Consider the following 20,985-nt stretch of genomic DNA (forward strand, 5'->3'; position numbering starts at 1 on the left):
GAGAAAATATTTGCAAAAGACACATCTCAAAAAAAAAAAAAAAAAAAAAAAGACACATCTCATAAAAAACTGTTATCCAAAAAAGACAAGCAATCCTTAAAATTCAACAATAAAAATATAACCAAATTGATTAAAATGGGCCAAAGACCTTAACAGACACCTCACCAAAGAAGATACAAAGATGACAAATAAGCATATCAGAAGATGCTCCACATCACACGTCACCAGGAAATGCAAATTAAAACAAGATAACACTACGGACCTCTTAGACTAGTATAAATCCAGAACACTAACAATATCAAATGCTAGGGAGAATGCAGAGCAGTAAGAATTCTCATTCATTGGTAGTTGGAAAACAAAATGGTAGCCCCTTTGAAAGGCAATTTGAGGGTTTCTTAGAAAACTAAGCATACTCATACCACATGTTGAAGCAACTGAGCTTTTTTATATTTACACAAAGGAGTTGAAAACCTTATGTCATACAAAAACTACACAAGGATGTTCATTATCAGTTTTAGTCATAATTGCTAAAACTTGAAAGCAATGAAGAGGTCCTTCAGTAGACGAATGGATAAATAATCTGTGTTATCTCCAGACAATGGAAAATTATTCAACATTAAATGAAATGAGTTATCAAGCCATGAAAAAACATGAAGGAAATTTAACTACATATTACTAAGTGAAAGAAGCCAATCTGAAAAGGTTACATACTGTATGATTCCAACTATACGGAATCTGGAAAAGGCGGAACTATGGAGACAGGTAAAAGACCAGTGGTTGTCAGTGGCTGGAGAGAGGAAGGGATTAAGTGGAGCATAGAGGAAGCTTAGAAAGTGAAACTAACCTGTAGGATACTACAGGTAGATACATGTCATTATAAATTTGTCCAAACCCACAAAATACATAACAACAAGAGTGAACCCCAAAGTAAACTACAGACTCCTGGCAATAACGATGCATCAGTGTGGATTCATCAATTATCAAAAATGTACCACTTTGGTGTGATCGTATTACAGTGACCACATGTGGAGATAGGGTAAAAAGGAAACCTCTGTACTTTCTGCCTAATTTTGCTGTGAATTTAAAACTGCTCTAAAAATTGTTATTTTTTTAAAAATACCAAACTATTTAAATGCACTTAAAAAAAAAAAAAGTCCTGCCCAAAGGCAAAAGTCACCTTAAAGTCTGAAAAAAAAAATAATAATAATAAATAAATGCACTTTTTCTAAGCTTATTTAAATATACATCCTAACACTCTCCAAGTGACCTTGAGGGTATCACTTTAGAACAACAATCATACAAAAATTATGGCACTGAAATATCAAGAAAACACCAATTAGGTTTATTATACTTTGTTTCAAAAAGCAAAGAATTGTGCAGTATATTTTTAAACTGTTAAAATGTAACTGAAGGGAATTCCCTGGTGGTCCAGTGGCTAAGACTCTGCGCTCCTGATTGGGGGGGGGGGGGGGGGGCCTGGGTTCGATACCTGGTTAGGGAACTAGATCCCACATGCCACAACTAAGACTCTATGTAGCCAAATAAATAAAAATGAATGTTAAAAATATATATATATATATCTTTTTTAAAAAAAATGTAACTGAAAAATGAAAACACGAGCTTTTAAACTGTTAAAAAGCTGTTTGGGGAGGCTTCAGGAGTAGGTCTCAGGATTTGGGGCAATTAGCTAGAAATTATACACATCACATCACAGAACGAAAAAATGATGATTTTTGTAATACCATAATTCTGTGATTATGTCTCTCACATTCTGAGCACTTTCCACTGAGGGAATTAAAATACCATTCTTCTTTGGAACACAGATTCTTCTTAACAATTACAAAGCAACTGGCAACTTATTCACCAAATCCTAGTCTTTTTACTCATGAATACTCAATAATATTTAAAAATAAAAGACAAGTTTATTTCAAGACACTTACTAAAGAGAGATACATATTTACTTAATTTCAAATGACTCCATTAAGACAAAAAAGAACAAAAAGTAATCCAAAGGAAGATTATAAAATAAGGCTCAAAGCACTTGAGAAAAAAATCTTTAAAAATTATTAGAAAGAAAATACTTAATGAGATGCAATTAAAAATAATTCAAGCTGATAGTACTAAAGAATGCCTCCATTAAAGCAAACAAAGGAAATCAACATTTGTCACATGCAGCTTAATTGAGATTTCATCTTGATCAGTGACTTCAGCAAGTACAAGAAAAATATTATACAAATGAATCACTATATCTTCCTTCTAGACATAATTCTTCTAATTAAGATCAATAGACATACGCCACAGAAATAAAGATAACTAAAGTTTATAATGTGATCTTAACACTTCCTCCATATTATATTAAGGGACAACTTTTTCCTTTTTGAATCTGATACAGTGTCCATCTCCACAAAAGAAAAATACATATAAACCTGAACAAATGTTCCTCTGACCAAATTCTCTATTTTGAAAAGTTCATGTATGTAAGAAGTCCTTGTTTGCACAAAAGTGAATGAATGAATAGGAAGGCTTTAAAAGTAACAATCAAAGTCCCAGTAAAGTAGGAAAGGAAGAAATCACATATACATAAATTAATATCAGCACTGAAAGTTCACTTTTTCACTGTTCTTAATCTCTTCCTGATTCCTCACAAAGCCAAGTGCTCTAAACTCAAAACACCACTATTGAATGTTCACAGCCTCTTCAAACTTATAGAATGCTTTAACTCCAGCACTCAAACTCACTCTATGTTAGCTCATTCTTAATTTAAAAAGAAGGAACGCATATAATCTATCGAATAAATTTTCTATTTTTAGCATCCATTCCCAAATTCTACATCTAAACTGAGAATGAGAGCTTTTACAAATGAGAGAAAGTAAGGTCTAAAGCTTTTGTTCTTTGCAGAACTTGCCCAAGAAATAATTTTGTGTTTGCTTCCTGAAAGAAGAGTAAAAAAGAGATTATTACAATAGTTAAATGCCACTTCCCAAGCTCTGAGGGCTTTTCTAACAAAGACAAACATATCAGACTATTTGGCCATTTCTACAAATAGAATCCTGTTACATTTACCATTGTTCAGATACAGAACACCAGGCCAGAAGGAAGTCTCATAATAAAATGGTGGCGAACCTTTGTTAGTTGTTATAAAATAATCTTAACAACTACCCTGAAATGAAAATTTCTCAGACACTGTTCATATAAATAGAATGTGCCTGGTTTTAACAGAAGACACAATCCTGAGAGCTGTATATCTACCCAAACATGTTTTAAAATCTATCATGAAAGTCTGTTACTGAAAGGCACTCACACAAATATCACCTGAAATATAAATACTACTGACTTTAAAAAAAAAAAAAGACAAACTTACATTTTCAGGTATTTCAAAAACCTGAAAAAATATCAAGAGTCTACTATCAGGTAAGCTGCCACGTGCTATTTAGGCTGAGAGACAGAAGCAGGTGGATAGCAGACAGGTCTGGAGAGAATGGTTAAAGCAGCAGCTAAGACCAGGAGTTAGAGGTTGGATTAGATGACTTCTAAGGCTCTGGAGAAACTGTGATTATATTTTAAGGTACACTGAGCAGTGATAGTGGATAAAAACTAATCAATTTATGTTCCTATCTCTTCTCTCTGTGAGTAACATGGTAGATACAGAATCTAGAACCAATTTTATTCAGAAACACACAAAAGTAATCCAATGGGAAAGAATATCATAAAAAGAATATCTTAATCCTATCTCACACCACACAAAAAATGAATTCTAGGTGGCAGAAGAAAACACAAAATGTTCTCATTATAAGGGGCAAGATTCCTTAGGATTTAAAAAGTAGTAATCATAAAAGAAAAAATTTATAAATTAGACTTCATAAGTATTTACAACTTTTGCTCATCAATTGTCAACACTAGGAAAATGAACAGACAAGCCACAGTAGAAGAAAATGTTCACAGGGCATGTATTTGCCAAAAAAACTCACATCCGGAATATATAAAGAACTCCTAAAAGCAAACAATGAAACAATGTGCACACCACAAAAGAAGATATGCAGATGGTCAATAAGCGCATGAAAGGTGCTCACAAACATTAGTCACAGTAAAATAAAATAGCACTACAGATATTCACTAGAATGACTAGGATGAAAAACATAGACAATACCAAATGTCAAGAATGTGAAACAAACAGAACTCCCATTTGCTGCTGGTAGAAATCAAAAGAGACACACCTACACACATTTCCTGGTTTTATTACATGTGTGTGTGTTTATTATTCAATAAAAGGACCCAAGGCTGCTTAGAAAATGTTGTATCTGGGCTAGAGTAGAAAAGCTATAAGATGAGGCTGGAACAACATGCTGCATAAGAAAGGAAAGAACTTTTCTAAGAGTCATGAGAACATGCCAAAGGAACAGCAGAGCCAGCATGACAGAGCAACCAGCGGCCAAATTTGGGACAATCTGCACTTCAAAATAAATGATGACATAAATAATGATAGCAATGGACTATAATACATCCAATTATATAAGAACCCATGAGTCCATGCTTATATAAATTAACAAATTAGGGAAGAAGGGACAGCTTTTGCCTACATTAGAATGTAAACTAGAATACATAAGGAATGATGAAGTCAGAAAATAATCTAGTGGGTATAAATTTGATGAAAAACAAACCTATTTACAAAATCTCAAAACTCACCTTAGAAAACATTTTCTAAATACAAAGGGAAAATAAGAAACTGTTAAGTGGAGAAACTTAGCAGTCACTACCCTAGGCAAGTGATCAAAGCTACTTGAAACCAAGGCGACATCATGTCCCTTTCTGATGTGATGCACTGAGATCATATCACTTCTATGGTATCTGCACTTAGACTGCATACCCAAGTATAATCATGAAGAAATATGAGACGGCCTCAAACACAGGACATTTTACCAAACAGCCTGCACTTCAAAAAATATCAAGGTCATGAACCATAAAGAAAGGCAAGGAACTGTCCCAGATGAAGAGAGACTAAAGAGATATGACAAAAAGATGAAATATGCGATCCTGAACTGGAACTTGAACCAAGGGGAGAAAAAGCTATAAGAAATTCTGTGCACTTGATATTATTTTATCCTTTATACAAATAAGAGACCTTCTTTAAAAGATTAAATAATAGTACAAAGTAAACAGTACCTCTAAGATATGTAGTCTCAGTATTCAATGTATTAGGCAGGTTGCTATCTCCCTGGCTAGCTGTATCAGAGAGCTAAAGTCTCAATCCAAAATCTTTACACACATTAAATTCAGTTAAAATTAAGTATTCTCTGACATTCTTTTAACAGAAATAATCAAATGGATCACCCTAAGTGTATCAAAGTTGAATATTTCAAGTTACAAAAAAAAAGATATAGTAACTATAAGGATATCTGTCATCCATTTATTTCAAACAAGTTACTTTAAAAGACTTATCAAATACAAATGAAAGTACACTCTAGATGAGATAAATAAAAATTACAATAGAAGCAACTGTAACCTGCAAAAACTGAACCATAATAACAAATAAAAACTCACACTGTCAGCATACCGAGTTCAAACATACATACTTACTTACAAAAGGTACACATACCTTTCCCTAAATGTGTGTTTATGCTCATGTATCTAGCTGTTCCTGTAAGGCTCTTGTGTTCTCTGTATGGTATGTGTTTCTTTGTCTCTGGATCAATATATTCCTTTGCCAAACCAAAATCTATAATATGAATAACTTGCTGGGTTTTGTTTCCCGGCCGGCCTATTAAGAAGTTCTCAGGCTTTACATCTCTGTATATCAAGTTCTTTGAATGGACATATTCCATGCGAGAAATCTTGATGCAAAAAAGAAAAAAAAAAAAAAAGATAAATTTTATTTTAGGCTTGACTAGAATAAAATAGGATGAGAGTGGCAAGACAACTTTCACAATGAAAACAATGTAAAGAAGAAAAAAAAACAAACAAACAGAAACTGTTTTATCCTCTTAAAAGCAACATGCTATCACTCCATAGTTTCTCAAAAACATGTTCAATTGTGATGAAAAATCTCTTTTTCTATTTTGGTCACTTATAAATGGAAGTGCTTGCATTTTATGAATTCCTTTCATATCAGGAAGACTGATTTAATCAAAACTTTCAGATGATGCCACCTTATACAATCAAACAGATTTACCAATACAAATCTTAAAAGTATAAACAGATATATTCAGAAAATTGCAATTTATTTTTTCTTTTCAGTTCAATAATGGAAAAACTTTTACAATTATTACACTAAAGAAACTTAGAGAGTCTAAACTGTTAAAAACAGTTAACAGAGCACCCTTCAGTCATATTTTTCTTTTTCATAACTTGTTTACTTTTCTTACGTATTAAACATTTAAAAAGATATTGAAACTAGAAAACTTTGGAATACAACTCTAATAATAATATAATACATTTTTTTCCTTGCTTTAAAATTACTCAATATTCATTGCATAAATTGTCACAAAATAAAACATTACAAGTAAGCAAATAAAAATGCTTCATTTAGTAATAATCATGGTTCACAATACAACGTAAGTGAACACAGTCACTCAAGCCATTTTAGTTTGTTAACAAATTTGGGGTCATATATATACATAACATTCTATGACCTATACTTTTCATTAACAAGGTGTTATGAGCATTTTTCAGGTCATGAAATATTCTTTTATAAACAATTTTTAATGACTACATATTATCTTATTGTTATTAATAATTTATTCAACTAACTTATTTCTGTGCATTTGGGTTGTTTCACACTTTATTATAGACATCTCTGGACAAAAAGTTTTAAGTACACCTGAATACTTCTATAGGGCAAATCTGCAGAAGTGAAAAAAATCAACAGATTAAAAACAATTTTAAGACTTCTGCAACACATACTTATTAACATTTGTTTAGAAACATCCTTAAAAATTATTCTCTAAGTTATTTCCCCATAGGCTCCCTGAAATTTAAATGTCTAAGATTCCCTCACAGGTTGTTTCTTCTTTTCCTAGGCCATTTTACATTAATTTACTGAGATTAAAAACCTGTGTTTCTGAGGGTTCTCTAAGTATTCATTTTTTTTTCCGTGTATGGTAGATCTTTTTTTTTAGTTTTACTGAGAAATCTCCATACTGTTTTCCACAGTGGCTGTACCAATTTACATTACTACCATCAGTGTTCAAGGATTCTCTTTTCTCCATATCATCACCTACATTTGCTATTTTCATTCTTTTTTAACTTATTTTTTTATTGAAGAATAATTGCTTTACAGAATTTTGTTGTTTTCTGTCAAACCTCAACATGAATCAGCCATAGGTATACCTATATCTCTTGCCTTTTGAACATCCCTAAGTATTCACTGTTGACATGAAAAGAGTGCTGCGAACAACTTAATTCTCCAACTGAGCATTTTGATCTTAAAGCAATAAGATACAATTTTTTCATACAAAAAAATATATCTGCATCAGTTATTTTAAGCTACATTCATCCTGACAAGAAAATGATATGAAAAGTAGACATATTTTTATTAGGTTGAATGCTGTGGACGACAATGTTGCAGAACTTTTAACTTTTAAAGTAACTTAGTCACCAAATGGAACCATACAATTGTTCAAGCAGCTTCAAAACATCCTGCTTTACTTACCAGTTGAATAGCTATCATGAGAACTGTTTTAAGAGAAAATGTTCTGTCACACAAGTCAAACAAATCTTCCAAACTAGGTCCCAGTAGTTCCAGCACCATAGCGTTGTATTTACCACAAGGGCCAAAATAGTAAACTTGAGGTATACCATCTGGGGGAAAGAAGAAGGGCTTTAATAACTTCCTCATCTTAAACATCAAACTCTGCTTCCTAGAAAATCAATACACAATTTTTAAAACATTCTGTAGTTTTAAGAACTGCAGCAGGATTTTCACTTTTTCTGTACAAACTTTTCTTGAAACAGCCTCCTCCCTCATGAACCACAGGGAGTCAGGTTACACCTCTGCTCCACCTGCATTGCTACCTTATAAATACTGCTTCACCGTTGGTCTCCACCACTTCACCACAGAAAGAAACTGTGCATTTGAGCCTTATTATTTCCATGGCCTACAGAAATGTCTGGCACACAGGAAAGATCTTATTTGTACTGAAAAAAGGAGCCACTGCACTCTTTGATAACCTTGTGATAGGCATAACATTAAGATCAACTATAAAATTCTCATTCTCTGGTGTACACATCCCTCTCCTGGTGTATAATCCTTCTCCTCCAATTGTGAGCAAGATTCCCAGATTTTCCTCTAATCATTATGTTGTATTATATGGCAAAGGTAATGTAGCTAAGGCCCATGTCACTGGAGCTTAATCAAAAGGGAGATTATTCTGATGTACCTGACCTAATCAGGTAAGACACTTAAAAAGCCATGCTAGAAGTCAGAAATATTCAAAAGCAGCAGAGCAGTTCTGTTGACGTTAAAAACCAACTACCATGTTGCACAAGATGGCCACATGCCAGAGAACAGTGGGCAGGCTCTAGGAACTGAGAGCTTCATCCCATGGCCCTGAAAAAGTCAATTTTGAAAATACGAATGCATCTGGAAGAGGACTCTGAGCCTCGGAAAAGACTGCAGTCCAGGCTTACACCTTGGTCTAAACCTAGAAAAAGACCCTCAAAAAAGGACAAAGCTAAACTATGCTATGCCTGGACTCCATAGAAACTGGGAGAAGACAAAGTCTCCTATTATATATCACTAATTACTAAATAATTCATTATGCAAGAACACAAAATTATACAAACTCCAAATATAAAACCTAAATGCACAGAAATCAAATGTACTTTACTTTTACTTTTTTGTGTATTTTTTTTATTTGTTTTTAACTGCAAGATAATTGCTTTACAATATTGTATTGGTTTCTGCCATACATCAACATGAATCAGATACAGATATACATTATGTCCCTTCCCTCTTGAACCTCTCTCATATACTTCATTTTTAGAACTAAGACTCCCAACAAATTAACACATAATAGGTGATCATTTTATTTTAAAACTGCATCTATCTGTTTTGAGAAAATGAACAACTTCCATCTAAACTGCCTCAGTTTTACTTACAAGTGTTTTTTGTTTTGTGTAATGATTTTGGAAGGGAAAAAACTTTCTAAAATATACTAAAACTTTCCCCCATTCTTTTAAAAATAAACAGTATGAGGAATGCAATTTCACTCTTACTGTTTATTCTATCATTTTGCATAGTAAGTACTGCATGGGCAAAATAAAACATTGGACTGGAAGCCAAGATAATTAGGTTCTTAGTCTGTCTTAATACTAACTATTCAATATCTCAAGTACACTTCAGTTTATCTATAATATCAATAGTTTAGAAAAGACCAATTTTTCCTGAAATGCAATTGTAAGGGAGGCGTTAGGACAGCTGAAGATAGGAAGGTAACATAATATAGTCATGATAAGCACAGAGAAAGGAGTCACAGTCAAACTGCATACATGGGCCCCTCCTCAAAAACAGACTCTCATACACTCCCATGTGTATAAAGGTACACTCGCATATATATACATACACTCCCATGTGTATATATCATCACCCTGCACCACACACCAGACAAACACACACATTTTCCCCTGCCAAAAGAATCATTAGAGCATGAGTTAAGGTTGGTTGAATGGGAGGATGTGGAACCACAGGCACAGAGGATCCAAAAGATGTATATGGAGGGCAGACTATGAGTTACATGTGGATTTTTGACTCTGCAGAGGGTCAGTGTCCCTAGTTCCTGTGTTTTTCAAGGGTCAGTTCAACATTGCTTAATTCCAAAGAACTCCAAAATGAAGTTCATGGTTAATAAGAAAAGAAGTAAGGCTATATAACTTTGAATATTAGGGAGAGTGTTTGAGAAATGCTTTACTCAGTTACAGTTACTACTTGGATTAAATAAATGTGGCCTAAATCTTTTTCCAATTCAAGTTTTCCCTGGTTGTCCCTGAATCGTTTTTCTGGTTGTTGTCATTAAAAGTTTCAGGTGTGCAGCATTATAATGTGACATCTGTACAGGCACTCCTTGTTCTGTTGCTCTTCACCAGTATTTTTTTTTTTAATTACAAATTGGACGTTTGTGGCATCCCTACAGAGAGCAAGTCTTGGGTGCCCTTTTTCTAACGGCATCTGCTCACTTCATGTCTTTGTGTCACATTTGGACAGTTTTCACAGTATTTCTGACTTTTCTGAATGGCAGCTTTCTTTGTAGCTCAGTTGGTAAAGAATCTGCCTGTAATGCAGGAGACCCAGGTTCAATTCCTAAGTCGGGAAGATCCCCTGGAGAAGGAAATGGCAGCCCACTCCAGTATTCTTTCCTGGAGAATTCCACGGAGAGAGGAGCCTGGCAGGCTACACTTCACGGGGTCACAAGAGTCGGACACGACTTAGCAACTTAACCACCACCTTGGCACGAATTCTTACTAGAGCCACTCATACCATATTTGAGTTATATCTACCATGTGATGTGTAAAAAACACAAAAGGCTCAGAAATAGAGGATAAGAGACTCATTAATGTTTATTCTAACTCTGACATACTGCTTTTACTATGCTATAAACATTAAGAGCCTAGTTATGCAATTAAGATTTATCAATAGCTCTTGGTTACTAAGTTTTAAGAAATATTTCTACAATGTTTTTCTCCTGCCTCTGTTTTGTTCTTAATCTAGCAATCTCTAATAACCCGTTTCCTGTTGCTTCTAGCCATAAAGATGCTCACTGAATGCAGGAGGAGAATGGATTAACTTAGAGACAGAAATACAGGAAAGTACCACATAAGTTATAACTGAATTAAAAATATATATATACTGGAGGAGTTCAATGGTAGACTGGATGAGGTAAAAGACTGAATCAGTTAGCTGCAAGACAAAACAACTGAACTTATCCAGATAGAGAAGCAAAATGAATCTTAAAAAGTGGAATTAACTTAAGAAATCACTGAGGAAAAAAAAAAAAAAACCACTGAGACAGCATAAAGCAAAATAACGTTTGCATTACATAGATCCCAGAATAAGAAGTGAGAGAAAAGGGGCCAGAAAAATCATCTGAAGAAATATGGCCAAAAATTTCTCTAATCTGCGGAAGGAAACAAGACATCCAGGTCCAGGAATTCCAGAGAGTTCCAATAAAGATTAACTCTAACAAACATACACCAAGACACGTCATAATTAAAAAGGTATGTAAGTTAAGGATAAAGAGAGAATTCTAAAAACAAGAGAAAACCAATTTATTACCTACAAAGTAAATCCCATAAGATAATCAGCATATTTTTTAGCAGAAGCTTTACAGGCCAAGAGTAAATGGCATAATGTATTCAGAGCGCTACAAAGGAAAAAACTTTCAACCAAGAATTCTCCATCTTGCAAGTTTATCATTCAGAACTGAAGAAAGGATGAAGAATTTCCCAGATAAACACAAGTTTAGAGGTTCATCACAACTAAACTGGCCCTATAAGAAATATTGAAGAGATTTCTTAAGCTGAAAAGAAAAAGAACTAATTAATAGTAAGAAAACATACACAAGTAAAAAATATTACTGGAAAAGGTAAATATATAATAAAGGTAGTGGGTCAATCACTTATAAAGCAAACATGATGGTTTAAAGACAAAAAGCAGTAAATTTAAATTAAATTCCAATAACAATGGATGCTTTAAGAGACAATATATGTCATCAAAAGCATAAAACACTGAGAAAAACTTTTGTTAGATAAAGCTTTGGCATTTAAGGTGCTACCAGTTTAAAACAAGCTACTACTTATATAGTGTGAATCTCGATGTGATTTGATGTGAATCTCGTAATAACCACTGGGAAAAAAATGTATAGTAAATACACAAAAGAAAATGGAAAGAAATGTAAATATATCACTGAAGAAAACTACCAAAACACAAAGAAAGATGAAAAGAGAAGAAAGGAACAGAGAGGAACTACAAAACTACCAGAAAAAAATTAGCAAAATGACAATAAGCATGTATTTATCAAGAACTACTTCAAATGTATATGGACTAGAACAGCCAATTAAAAGACACTGAGGGACTGTTTGAATTTAAAGGGGGAAAAACAAAGACCTATCTACATGCTGTCTACACAAGACTCACTTCAGGAGAAAGGATACACACAGTCTGAAAGTGAAAAAATTGAAAAACATTTCAATGCAAATATAAACAAAAAGAAAGTTGGACTAGCTATACTCTTATCAGAGAAAGAAGATTTTAAAACAAAGACTATAAAAGACAAAGAAGAGCAAACATAATGATAAAGGTGTCAATCCAGGAAAAAGATAACACATTTATAAATGTACATGCATCTAGTAGAGGAGGACTAAGATATACAGCTCAAATATTAACAAACCTAAAGGAGAAATTGAAAGCAAACAATAATAGTAAAAGTCTTTAACACCCTACTTAAATCAATGGATAGATCATCCAGAAAAAAATAATCAGAAAGAAAACAAATTTCAATCATGTATTAGATTACATGGACTTAATATATAGAATATTCCATCCAAAAGCACCAAAATATACATTCTTTTCAAGTGCACATGAAACATTCTCCAAGACAGATCATATATTAAGTCACAAAGTCTCAGAATAAATTCAGAAAGGCTGACATCAATTCAAGCATATTCTCCAACCACAATTCTATGAAACTAAATATCAACCACAAAACAAAAAAATTATAGAAATTAATAAACAACATGTACCAAAAAACCAATAGGTCAATGAAGAAATTAAAAAATACCTAGAGACAAGTGAAAGCAGAGTAACAACATACCAAAATCCATGGGATGCAGCAAAAGCAGTTCAAAGAAGAAAGTCCATAGCAATACAGGCCTACCTCAAAAAGCAAGAAAAATCCAAAATAAATAATGTAACTTTATACCTAAAGGAAACAAAAAGAATAAATGAAGTCCAAAATTAGAAGGAAGAAATAATAAAGATATGAGGGGAAATAAATGAAAGACATTTAAAAAACAATAGAAAAGATGAATGAAACAAGAGTTAGTTCTTTGAAGAGATAAAACTGAGAAATCTTTGGCTAGACTAACCTTAAAAAAAAAAAAGAGGACTCAAACAAAATCAAACTGCAAGAGGAGAAATTACAAATGATACAACAGAAATACAAAAAATTATGAAACCACTATGAACAGTTATATATCAATAAATTAGACAACTGAGAAAAGAGTGGAAAATTCCTAGAAACAAGCTCCCAAGACTGAACTATAAAGAAATAGAAAATTTTAATAGAATAACTATTAGTAAGGAGACTGAAAGAGTAATCAAAAAGCTCCCAACAAATTCAAGTCTAGGATCAGATGGCTTTCATCGGTAAATGATTCAAAACATTCAGAAAGATTCAATACCAACTCTTCTCAAATTCTTCCCAAAAACTGAAGAGGAAGAAAACCTGCCCCAAACACATCTCATGAAAACAGCATTACCCTGATACCAAAACCAAACAATGACTCCCATTAAAAAAAATTACAGGACAATATCCTTGAGGAGGGTTCCCCAGGTGGCACAGTGGTAAAGAATGCACCTGGCAATGCAGAAGCCACAGGAGACTCGGGTTTGATCCCGGGGTCAGGAAGACCCTCTGGAGTAGGAAAAGGCAACCCACTCCAGCATTCTTGCCTGGGAATTTCGATGGACAGAGGAGCCTGACGAACTACAGTCCGTGGGGTCACAAAGAGTTGGACAAAACTCAGCGACTGAGCACACACATCCTTGATGAACAAAGCTGCAAAACTCCTCAACAAAATATCAGCAAGCCAAATCCAGCAATACACTGAAAGAATCATACATCATGATCAAGTAGGATTAATTCCAGGGATGCAAGAATGTTTAACATCTGAAAGTCAATCAACATGATATACTATATTAACAAAATGAAGGATAAAAATATCATGATTATCTCAACAGACTCAGAAAAAGCATCTGACAAAATTCAATTTATGACTGAATTTGAAAAGTCCATTTATGATTAAAAAAGGGGGGGCAGAGGATCTGAATAGGTATTTTTCTAAAGACACATCAAAAGGCACATGAAAAGATGTCCAACATCATTAATTATGAGGGAAATGCAAATCAAAACCACAATGAAAGACAACCTCACACCTGTTAGAATGGTTATTATCAAATAAGAAAAAAAAAAAAAACCAAATATTGGAAAAGATGTGCATAAAGGGAACCCTTGTACACTGTTGGTGGGACTGAAAATTAGTGCAGTCATATGGGAAACAGCATTGAGATTCCTCAAAAAAAATTAGAATAGAACTACCATCTGACCCATCTATTTCCACTTCTAGGTATTATCCAAAGAACACAACACAATGTGAAAAGACACATGAACCCCTGAATACTGCAGCATTATTTACAATGGCCAAGAAACAGAAATAAGCTAAGTGTTAATGGATGCATGAATGGACAGAGAAGATGTGGTGCATAAACATGAAGGAACTCTACTCTACCACAAAAAAGAATGAAGTCCTGCCATTTGGGACAACATGGACGGACACTGAACGTTCTATGCTAAGTGAAACAAGTTAAGCAAACAAGACAAATACCACAAAATTTTACTCATGTGTGGGATCTAAAAAAGCAAAATGAATGAATACACAAAATAAATCGAAAACAAACTCACAGATGTAGAAATCAAATTAGTGGTTACCAGAGGGAAAGGGAGTTGGGGGGATGAGTGAAATGGGTAAGGGGAGTCAGCTGTACAGTGATGGATGGTAAATAGAAATGTGGTGATGATCACTTTGTAGTGTGTACAGGCATACTTAGGACATATTTTGGGTTCAGTTCCAGACCACTGCAATACCGGGAATATCAAAATAAATTTAAACAGAACTTTTTGGTTTCTTGGTGCACATAGAAGTTATGTTTACACTATACTGAAGCCTATTAAGTATGCTGTAGCATTATGTCTAAAAATACAATGTACATACCTTAATTTAAAAACCCTTTATGGCTAAAAAATGCTAACCATCATGTGACCCTTCAGCAAGTTGTGATAGTAACATCAAAGATCACCAAACATAGTTCACCAGAACAAACACAGTAATAATGGAAAAGTCTGATGGTGGTGGTTTAGTTGGTCAGTCAGGTCTGACTCTTGAGACCCCCATGGACTGTAGCCTGCCAAGCTCTGCTGTCCATGGATTCTCCAGGAAAGAATAACTGACTGGGCTGCTATTTCCTTCTCCAGGGGATCTTCCTGACTTAGGAATCGAACCCAGGTCTCCTGCATTACGGCAGATTCTTTACCAACTGAGCTACAAGGGAAGCTGCCATTCAGAAAAGTCAGAAATACTGTGAAAACTGTCCAAATGTGACACAAAGACATGAAGTGAGCAGATGCCGTTAGAAAAAGGGCACCAAGGACTTGCTCTCTGCAGAGATGCCACAAACGTCCATTTGTAAAAAAAAAAGAAAAAAAAAAAATACTGGTAAAGCCCAACAAAGAAGGAATGCCTGTACAGATGTCAGATTATAATGCTGCACACCTGAAACTTCTAATAACTTTAAAAAAAAAACTCTTCAGGGACAACAAAGAAAAACGAATTGGAAAAAGATTTAGGCCACATTTACTTAATCCAAGTATTAACTGTAACTGAGTAAGTATTTCTCAAACACTCTCCCTAATATTCAAAGTTATATAGCCTTACTTCTATTCTTATTAACCATGAACTTCATTTTGGAGCTCCTTGGAATTAAGCAAAGTAGAAGTGACCCTTGGAAAACACAGGAGTTAGGGGCACTGATCCCAATGCACAAAAATCCACACGTAACTCACAGTCAGCCCCCCACATACATGTTTTGGATCCTCTGTGTCTGAGATTCCACATCCTCACATTCAACCAACCTTATATCATGTAGTATTATAGTGAAAGTGTTAGTCATTCAGACTTGTCTGACTCTTGGTGACCCCACGGGCTGTAGCCTGTCAGGCTCCTCTCTCCATGGAATTCTCCAGGCAGTAATACTGGAGTGGGAAGCCATTCCCTTCTCCAGGGGATCTTCCAGACCCAGGGATGGAACCTGCGTCTCTTGCACTGCAGGCAGATTCTTCACTGTCTGAGCCGCCAGAGGAGCCCGCCGGGGAAGTATTACTTCCTACTGAAAAAAACTCATGTGTAAGTGGACCCCACTGTTCAAGGGTCAGCTGTGTAGTGTTCAGACTCTGCCACCACATAATATAACTTTGCCTTCCTCCCCCTCCCCACCACACCTCCCATTCTAAGGCCCAGATTTACTCTGCCTTGCTATTGTGTTCTAAGGCTGCATTTTAAGTTTTCTACCCTAGTTCTGCTAACCAAATCACCAACTTTCTTGCCTCCCAACCTTTAACTTTCCTCTCTTCAAAGGCGTCTATTAAGCATGACTCAAAATTCATAACTATTCGCATAGAATTTCTGAACTGAAAAGACGTATGCGTAAACAAATTCATACAAGCCAACTCACTGTTGGCGGTTGTACATGTACATTCAAGCAAGGTATACACATAACGTATCTTCGGCTTTCTAAAATAATACTGAGAAAGAGATCAACAAAGGAACAAATGAGAACAGCTTCCATTTTCTTCAAAAACTTCCTTTCCTTAATGGTTTCAAAGAGTCTCAAAAATATTTATCTCTACCTTATCCAAGATGGCTAAATTCCATAAAGAGCATTACATTTCACTGAATAAATTAAATATTTAGTCTCCAATCTGAAGAAAAATACCCCAGCTTTATCATTCAACATAATTTTACCTTAAAATGATTCAGCACAGATCTTTGGTGAAAAAAAATGATCTAACTCTAAATAACTCTTTGTAATACATATTGCTTCATGAGTCAATGAATGCAAAAACTTCTTACATAACTACTAATATAATGGATAATGTATTTCAACACAAATTCTGTCATTGAATACAGGATCAGAGTTACATATCTTTTTAAAATCAAGAGTACAAAGCAAAAAGCAAGCACTGGAAAAACCAAACTAAAATTCCATTTCCCAGGACATGGCTGGGCAGTTTTCTAACAATGAGCAAACAAATCAAACTGCTATGAATTAGGAAAAGCTGCAACTAATAAACAGGGGATAGGGAGTACCCTAAACAAGCACCAAATAAAACAACACAACCACAGCAATATAAATATGATACACAAGACCAGAAGTGAGAGGTGAGGGACAAGAGGGCAAGAAGAGAGGCTCTGGAGAGATGGTTAAGAACAAAGAGTAATGAGGTTTTAAGTTACTAGCTGTGTCTCTTGATCAAAGTTTTTTGGCTACTGAAAAGCATGAACACAATCCAACTCAATGGGCAAAAGCAACCTTTTGTATTTGTTTTTATATCCAGTGAACTTTCAATTATAAACTTAGAGTCCACCCAATTTCAATTGTTCTAAAAGCATTTTTGAGGCTACTACAAAAAGTCCTTGATTGTGGGCTGACAAAAGTTACTCTGATAACTTCTAACATCACTAATTTTCAGTGATGCTTATTAGCATCCCCAACACTGGAGACAAGTATTTTTTCCCAAGAAATGCTCCAGAATGGGTAAGAATACAAAATTCACACACAACGTGAAAGTATAATTGCACCATCTCTCTCCCAAAATAAATTTAAGACTCCATTTTACATTTCAGCACTTCACTTATGTGATAAAACACCATCAATTAAGTCACAAAATAACATATGGAGATCCTACACTCTTAATACTGCTTGGTACTTCAGTTTCTTTTAGGTGGGCAACAGTTAAGCATGTTATTAAAAGAATGACTGTCATGATGTTTCTTTCCATTTTCAGGTCCACTATTGTTCATGTAGGAAGGATTAGAACCGAAGTGGTGGTAAAGAACCCATCTGCCAATGCAGGAGACATAAGAGACATGGGTTCGATCCCTGAGTCGGGAAGATCCCCTGGAGGAAGGCATGGCAATCCACGCCAGTATTCTTGCCTGGAGAATCCCCATGGACAGAGGAGCCTGGAGGGCTACAGTCCACAGGGTTGCACAGAGTCCGACATGACTTGAAGCAACTTAGAATGCACACACATCAATATTAACATTCTTATCAGGAAATTTAAACTCTACAGATCTGATCAAGAAAAACTGAAATCTGATTAGAAAAACTAACTATAGAATTATGACACAGGTTATGTTCTTTTCCAAGGAAATTCTTTGCTTTCATGTATTCTTAACTTTTAGCACCAATGCTTATACTCCCAGCTCAGCAGTTCTCAACACATGGTCCCCAGCCAATCCATTCTTCCTTCTTCTGGTGGCACCTCAGTTTCCCACGAGACAAACACCTCTCCCTATTCTTGGCCCCTGGATTTCAGGTAGTGCCTGAGATGAGCACAAAATGCAAGTCTGGGCAATCAAATTCACAGTGATTAAATAACTAGATACAAAACAAGTATGATTCAGTTTTAGAACTTTTATTTTTTTGGTGCTATAATTTTTCTCCCCAAAGTTTAAACTTTTACCCAATTAATAAGGCTGTGGTAACTTCAGGTGAACAGTGAGGGGCTCAGCCATAAGTATATATGCATCCATTCTCTCCCAAACCCCATTCATCCAGGCTGGCATATAACACCGGGCAGAATTCCATGTGCTATACAGTAGGTCTCTGTTGGTTATCCATTTTAAATACAGCAGTACGCACACGACCTTCCTAAAATCCCTAACTACACCTCCCTCCCCACTTCAGGCAACCATTACAATTCACAGTTCTAGAACCTTTGCTGAAATTTTTAGTTAAGAGATACCTTTATAAGTGCTAAGCTAGGCTGTTGGTAAGCTTCTCTGTCATTTCATAAGAAGGACCAATCAGAGAACAAAGCTTACACATTTGCTTACACATACACACAGACACACACAGAGAGCAGAGACAAATTAAAGAATGTCTCTGGTGACAGTACTGCAAAGTCTTATAAACAAGTCTTTTCCCCGAATTTATAGTACGTGGTCAATAAACTCCTTCCCGCCCCCCCCCCTACTTAGCTTCTTAGGGCTTTCTGTCACTTACTAGTCCTAACTAATATGTATAGTTTCACATATAACTAGTTGTATCCCCTTACCATTTAAATCTCAATTGTCAGTGATAATTTTGATAAGTCCTGGAGGACTGTCTGTATCAGACTCAAACATGCACTACAGAAAGTTTATAATGATAAAACCATTATTACAAAATGTCAACTTAGTGTCTCCACAATGATGACTCATTTGGAAAGCATGCTCTAAGGAAAAAGAAAAGAATGCAAAATTGATAATGTATTAAGAAATGTACAGCTCTACCAAGCAGAAGGTAAACATGAGCTTACGAAAAGACACATGAAAAAATTCCATTCTATTAAATCTGGGAAAACAAAATATCCTTACTTGGTAAGACACTGTACATATAAAAATCATTACAGTTAGTAGAAAAGAAATGAAAAGCGGAGCTGAGAAAAACGTTAACATAAAGTAAATACAACACAAAATAAGGAATTTTCTCATTAGTTTTTTCCAATAGAACAAAAAATCCATTCTCAATTAGATTTAGAGTTTATGTAAAACTATATCGGTATTAATTTCCTACAGCCACTGTAATTACTACACATTTGTGGCTTAAAATAACATAAATTTATTTTCTTACAGTTCTGGAGGCTAAAAATTTTAAATCAGTTTCAACAGGCTGAATCAAAGAGGTTCTACGGGACAATCCTACACCAGGATTTCAGGATTCCTTGGCTTATTGGCCATATCACTCCAGTCTTGGCCTCCGTAGCCACCTGGCCTTCTCTTCTGTTACATAATTGTTCCTCTGACTCTCTTACTGTGCATTGGGGCCACCCAGATAACCCATGTGCTGTAGTCCATGGGCTCGCAAAGAGTCAGACACGACTGAGCAACTGAACTGAACTGAGATAACCCAAAATAATCTTTAATCTCAAGATCCTTAACTTATTCTTACCTGCAAAGTCTTTGCTATAAGGTCACATTTATAGATTCTAGGGACTGTGATACGGATATCTTTTAAAGGGTCATTTTTCAGCATATTATTATGTCATAAGTCATTTCAGTAACTATAATACCACCAAAAAGGCTAAGAGTCTAGAAACTATATGAACTTTATATTCCCCAATTAAATTTTTTCACAATGTTCTCTATTTCTATTGGTACCAACACAAAAAGCTCCCAAAATGGCATATTTAAAATAAAAAGGGAAGACTCTAGTGAGTAAGAAAATAACCTACTAAGCACAGCCTTAAGAAGTATTACTTTTAACTAAATTTAACATAGTATTCCTTGAAACTAGAGTTACTATTATGACAATTCATTTTATTACAAATTTAAAAATTAATATAAGACTTTACCTCCAGATCCTAACTGCTTGTAGAATCTGTATTCCAAATGTAGCTGTGGTGCTCTGGATTTCATGGGCTCCTGTTTAAAAAAAAAAGCAACAATAAAAAATATTTAAGTTACTAAAGTGTCACTAGCTCCAATTATTATGAATGTTACAAATCTTGACGTCAACTCTTATATATATTAGGTATCCTTGTCTCCCTAAGGTTAAATCCAGATAATAATCAACTTTAAATATAATGTAAAATAAATTAATGCCATAAACTTATACAAGGTTAAGTGGCTATTAGACAAGCATTAGGGAAAACTCTGTTTGACTCTTTGACCCTGAAGAAAAGTATTCTGTGAACATTCTTGACTAAGGCAATGATGGCCCTGATTCTATTTCTCCTGTTCCCAGGAATTACTGTGTCCTCTACACTATATATTTCTGATGGAAAGGTTCTGGGTTAAAGTGGCATTACAGAAAAGTAAAAAAGAACAACGATGGAGATGGAAAAATTTTGACAGTAGCAATAATACAGTTTAAAAAATTATAGGTGGAATACAGCTTACAGTAAAACACACAATTTCTAAATATGAGGCTCATGAGCTTTGTAAATTCCAACCACT

At 34.7% G+C, this 20,985-nt stretch overlaps 1 protein-coding gene across 7 annotated transcripts in view; it reads right to left on the reverse strand.

Annotated features, from left to right (window-relative positions):
- CSNK1G3 (casein kinase 1 gamma 3) overlaps positions 1–20,985 on the reverse strand; it is a 121,811-nt gene that overhangs the window by 48,328 nt on the left and 52,498 nt on the right. For all 7 annotated transcript variants that reach the window (XM_065918206.1, XM_065918202.1, XM_065918207.1 and 4 more), the window contains exons 4-6: positions 20,382–20,451; positions 7,646–7,794; positions 5,594–5,828 (exon numbers count right to left, since the gene is read on the reverse strand). In XM_065918206.1, the coding sequence (XP_065774278.1) occupies positions 5,594–5,828; positions 7,646–7,794; positions 20,382–20,451 (454 nt within the window). The remainder of the gene's footprint in view (positions 1–5,593; positions 5,829–7,645; positions 7,795–20,381; positions 20,452–20,985) is intronic.

This window comes from Muntiacus reevesi, chromosome 1 (assembly GCF_963930625.1).
Source record: "Muntiacus reevesi chromosome 1, mMunRee1.1, whole genome shotgun sequence".
Lineage (NCBI taxonomy): Eukaryota > Metazoa > Chordata > Mammalia > Artiodactyla > Cervidae > Muntiacus > Muntiacus reevesi.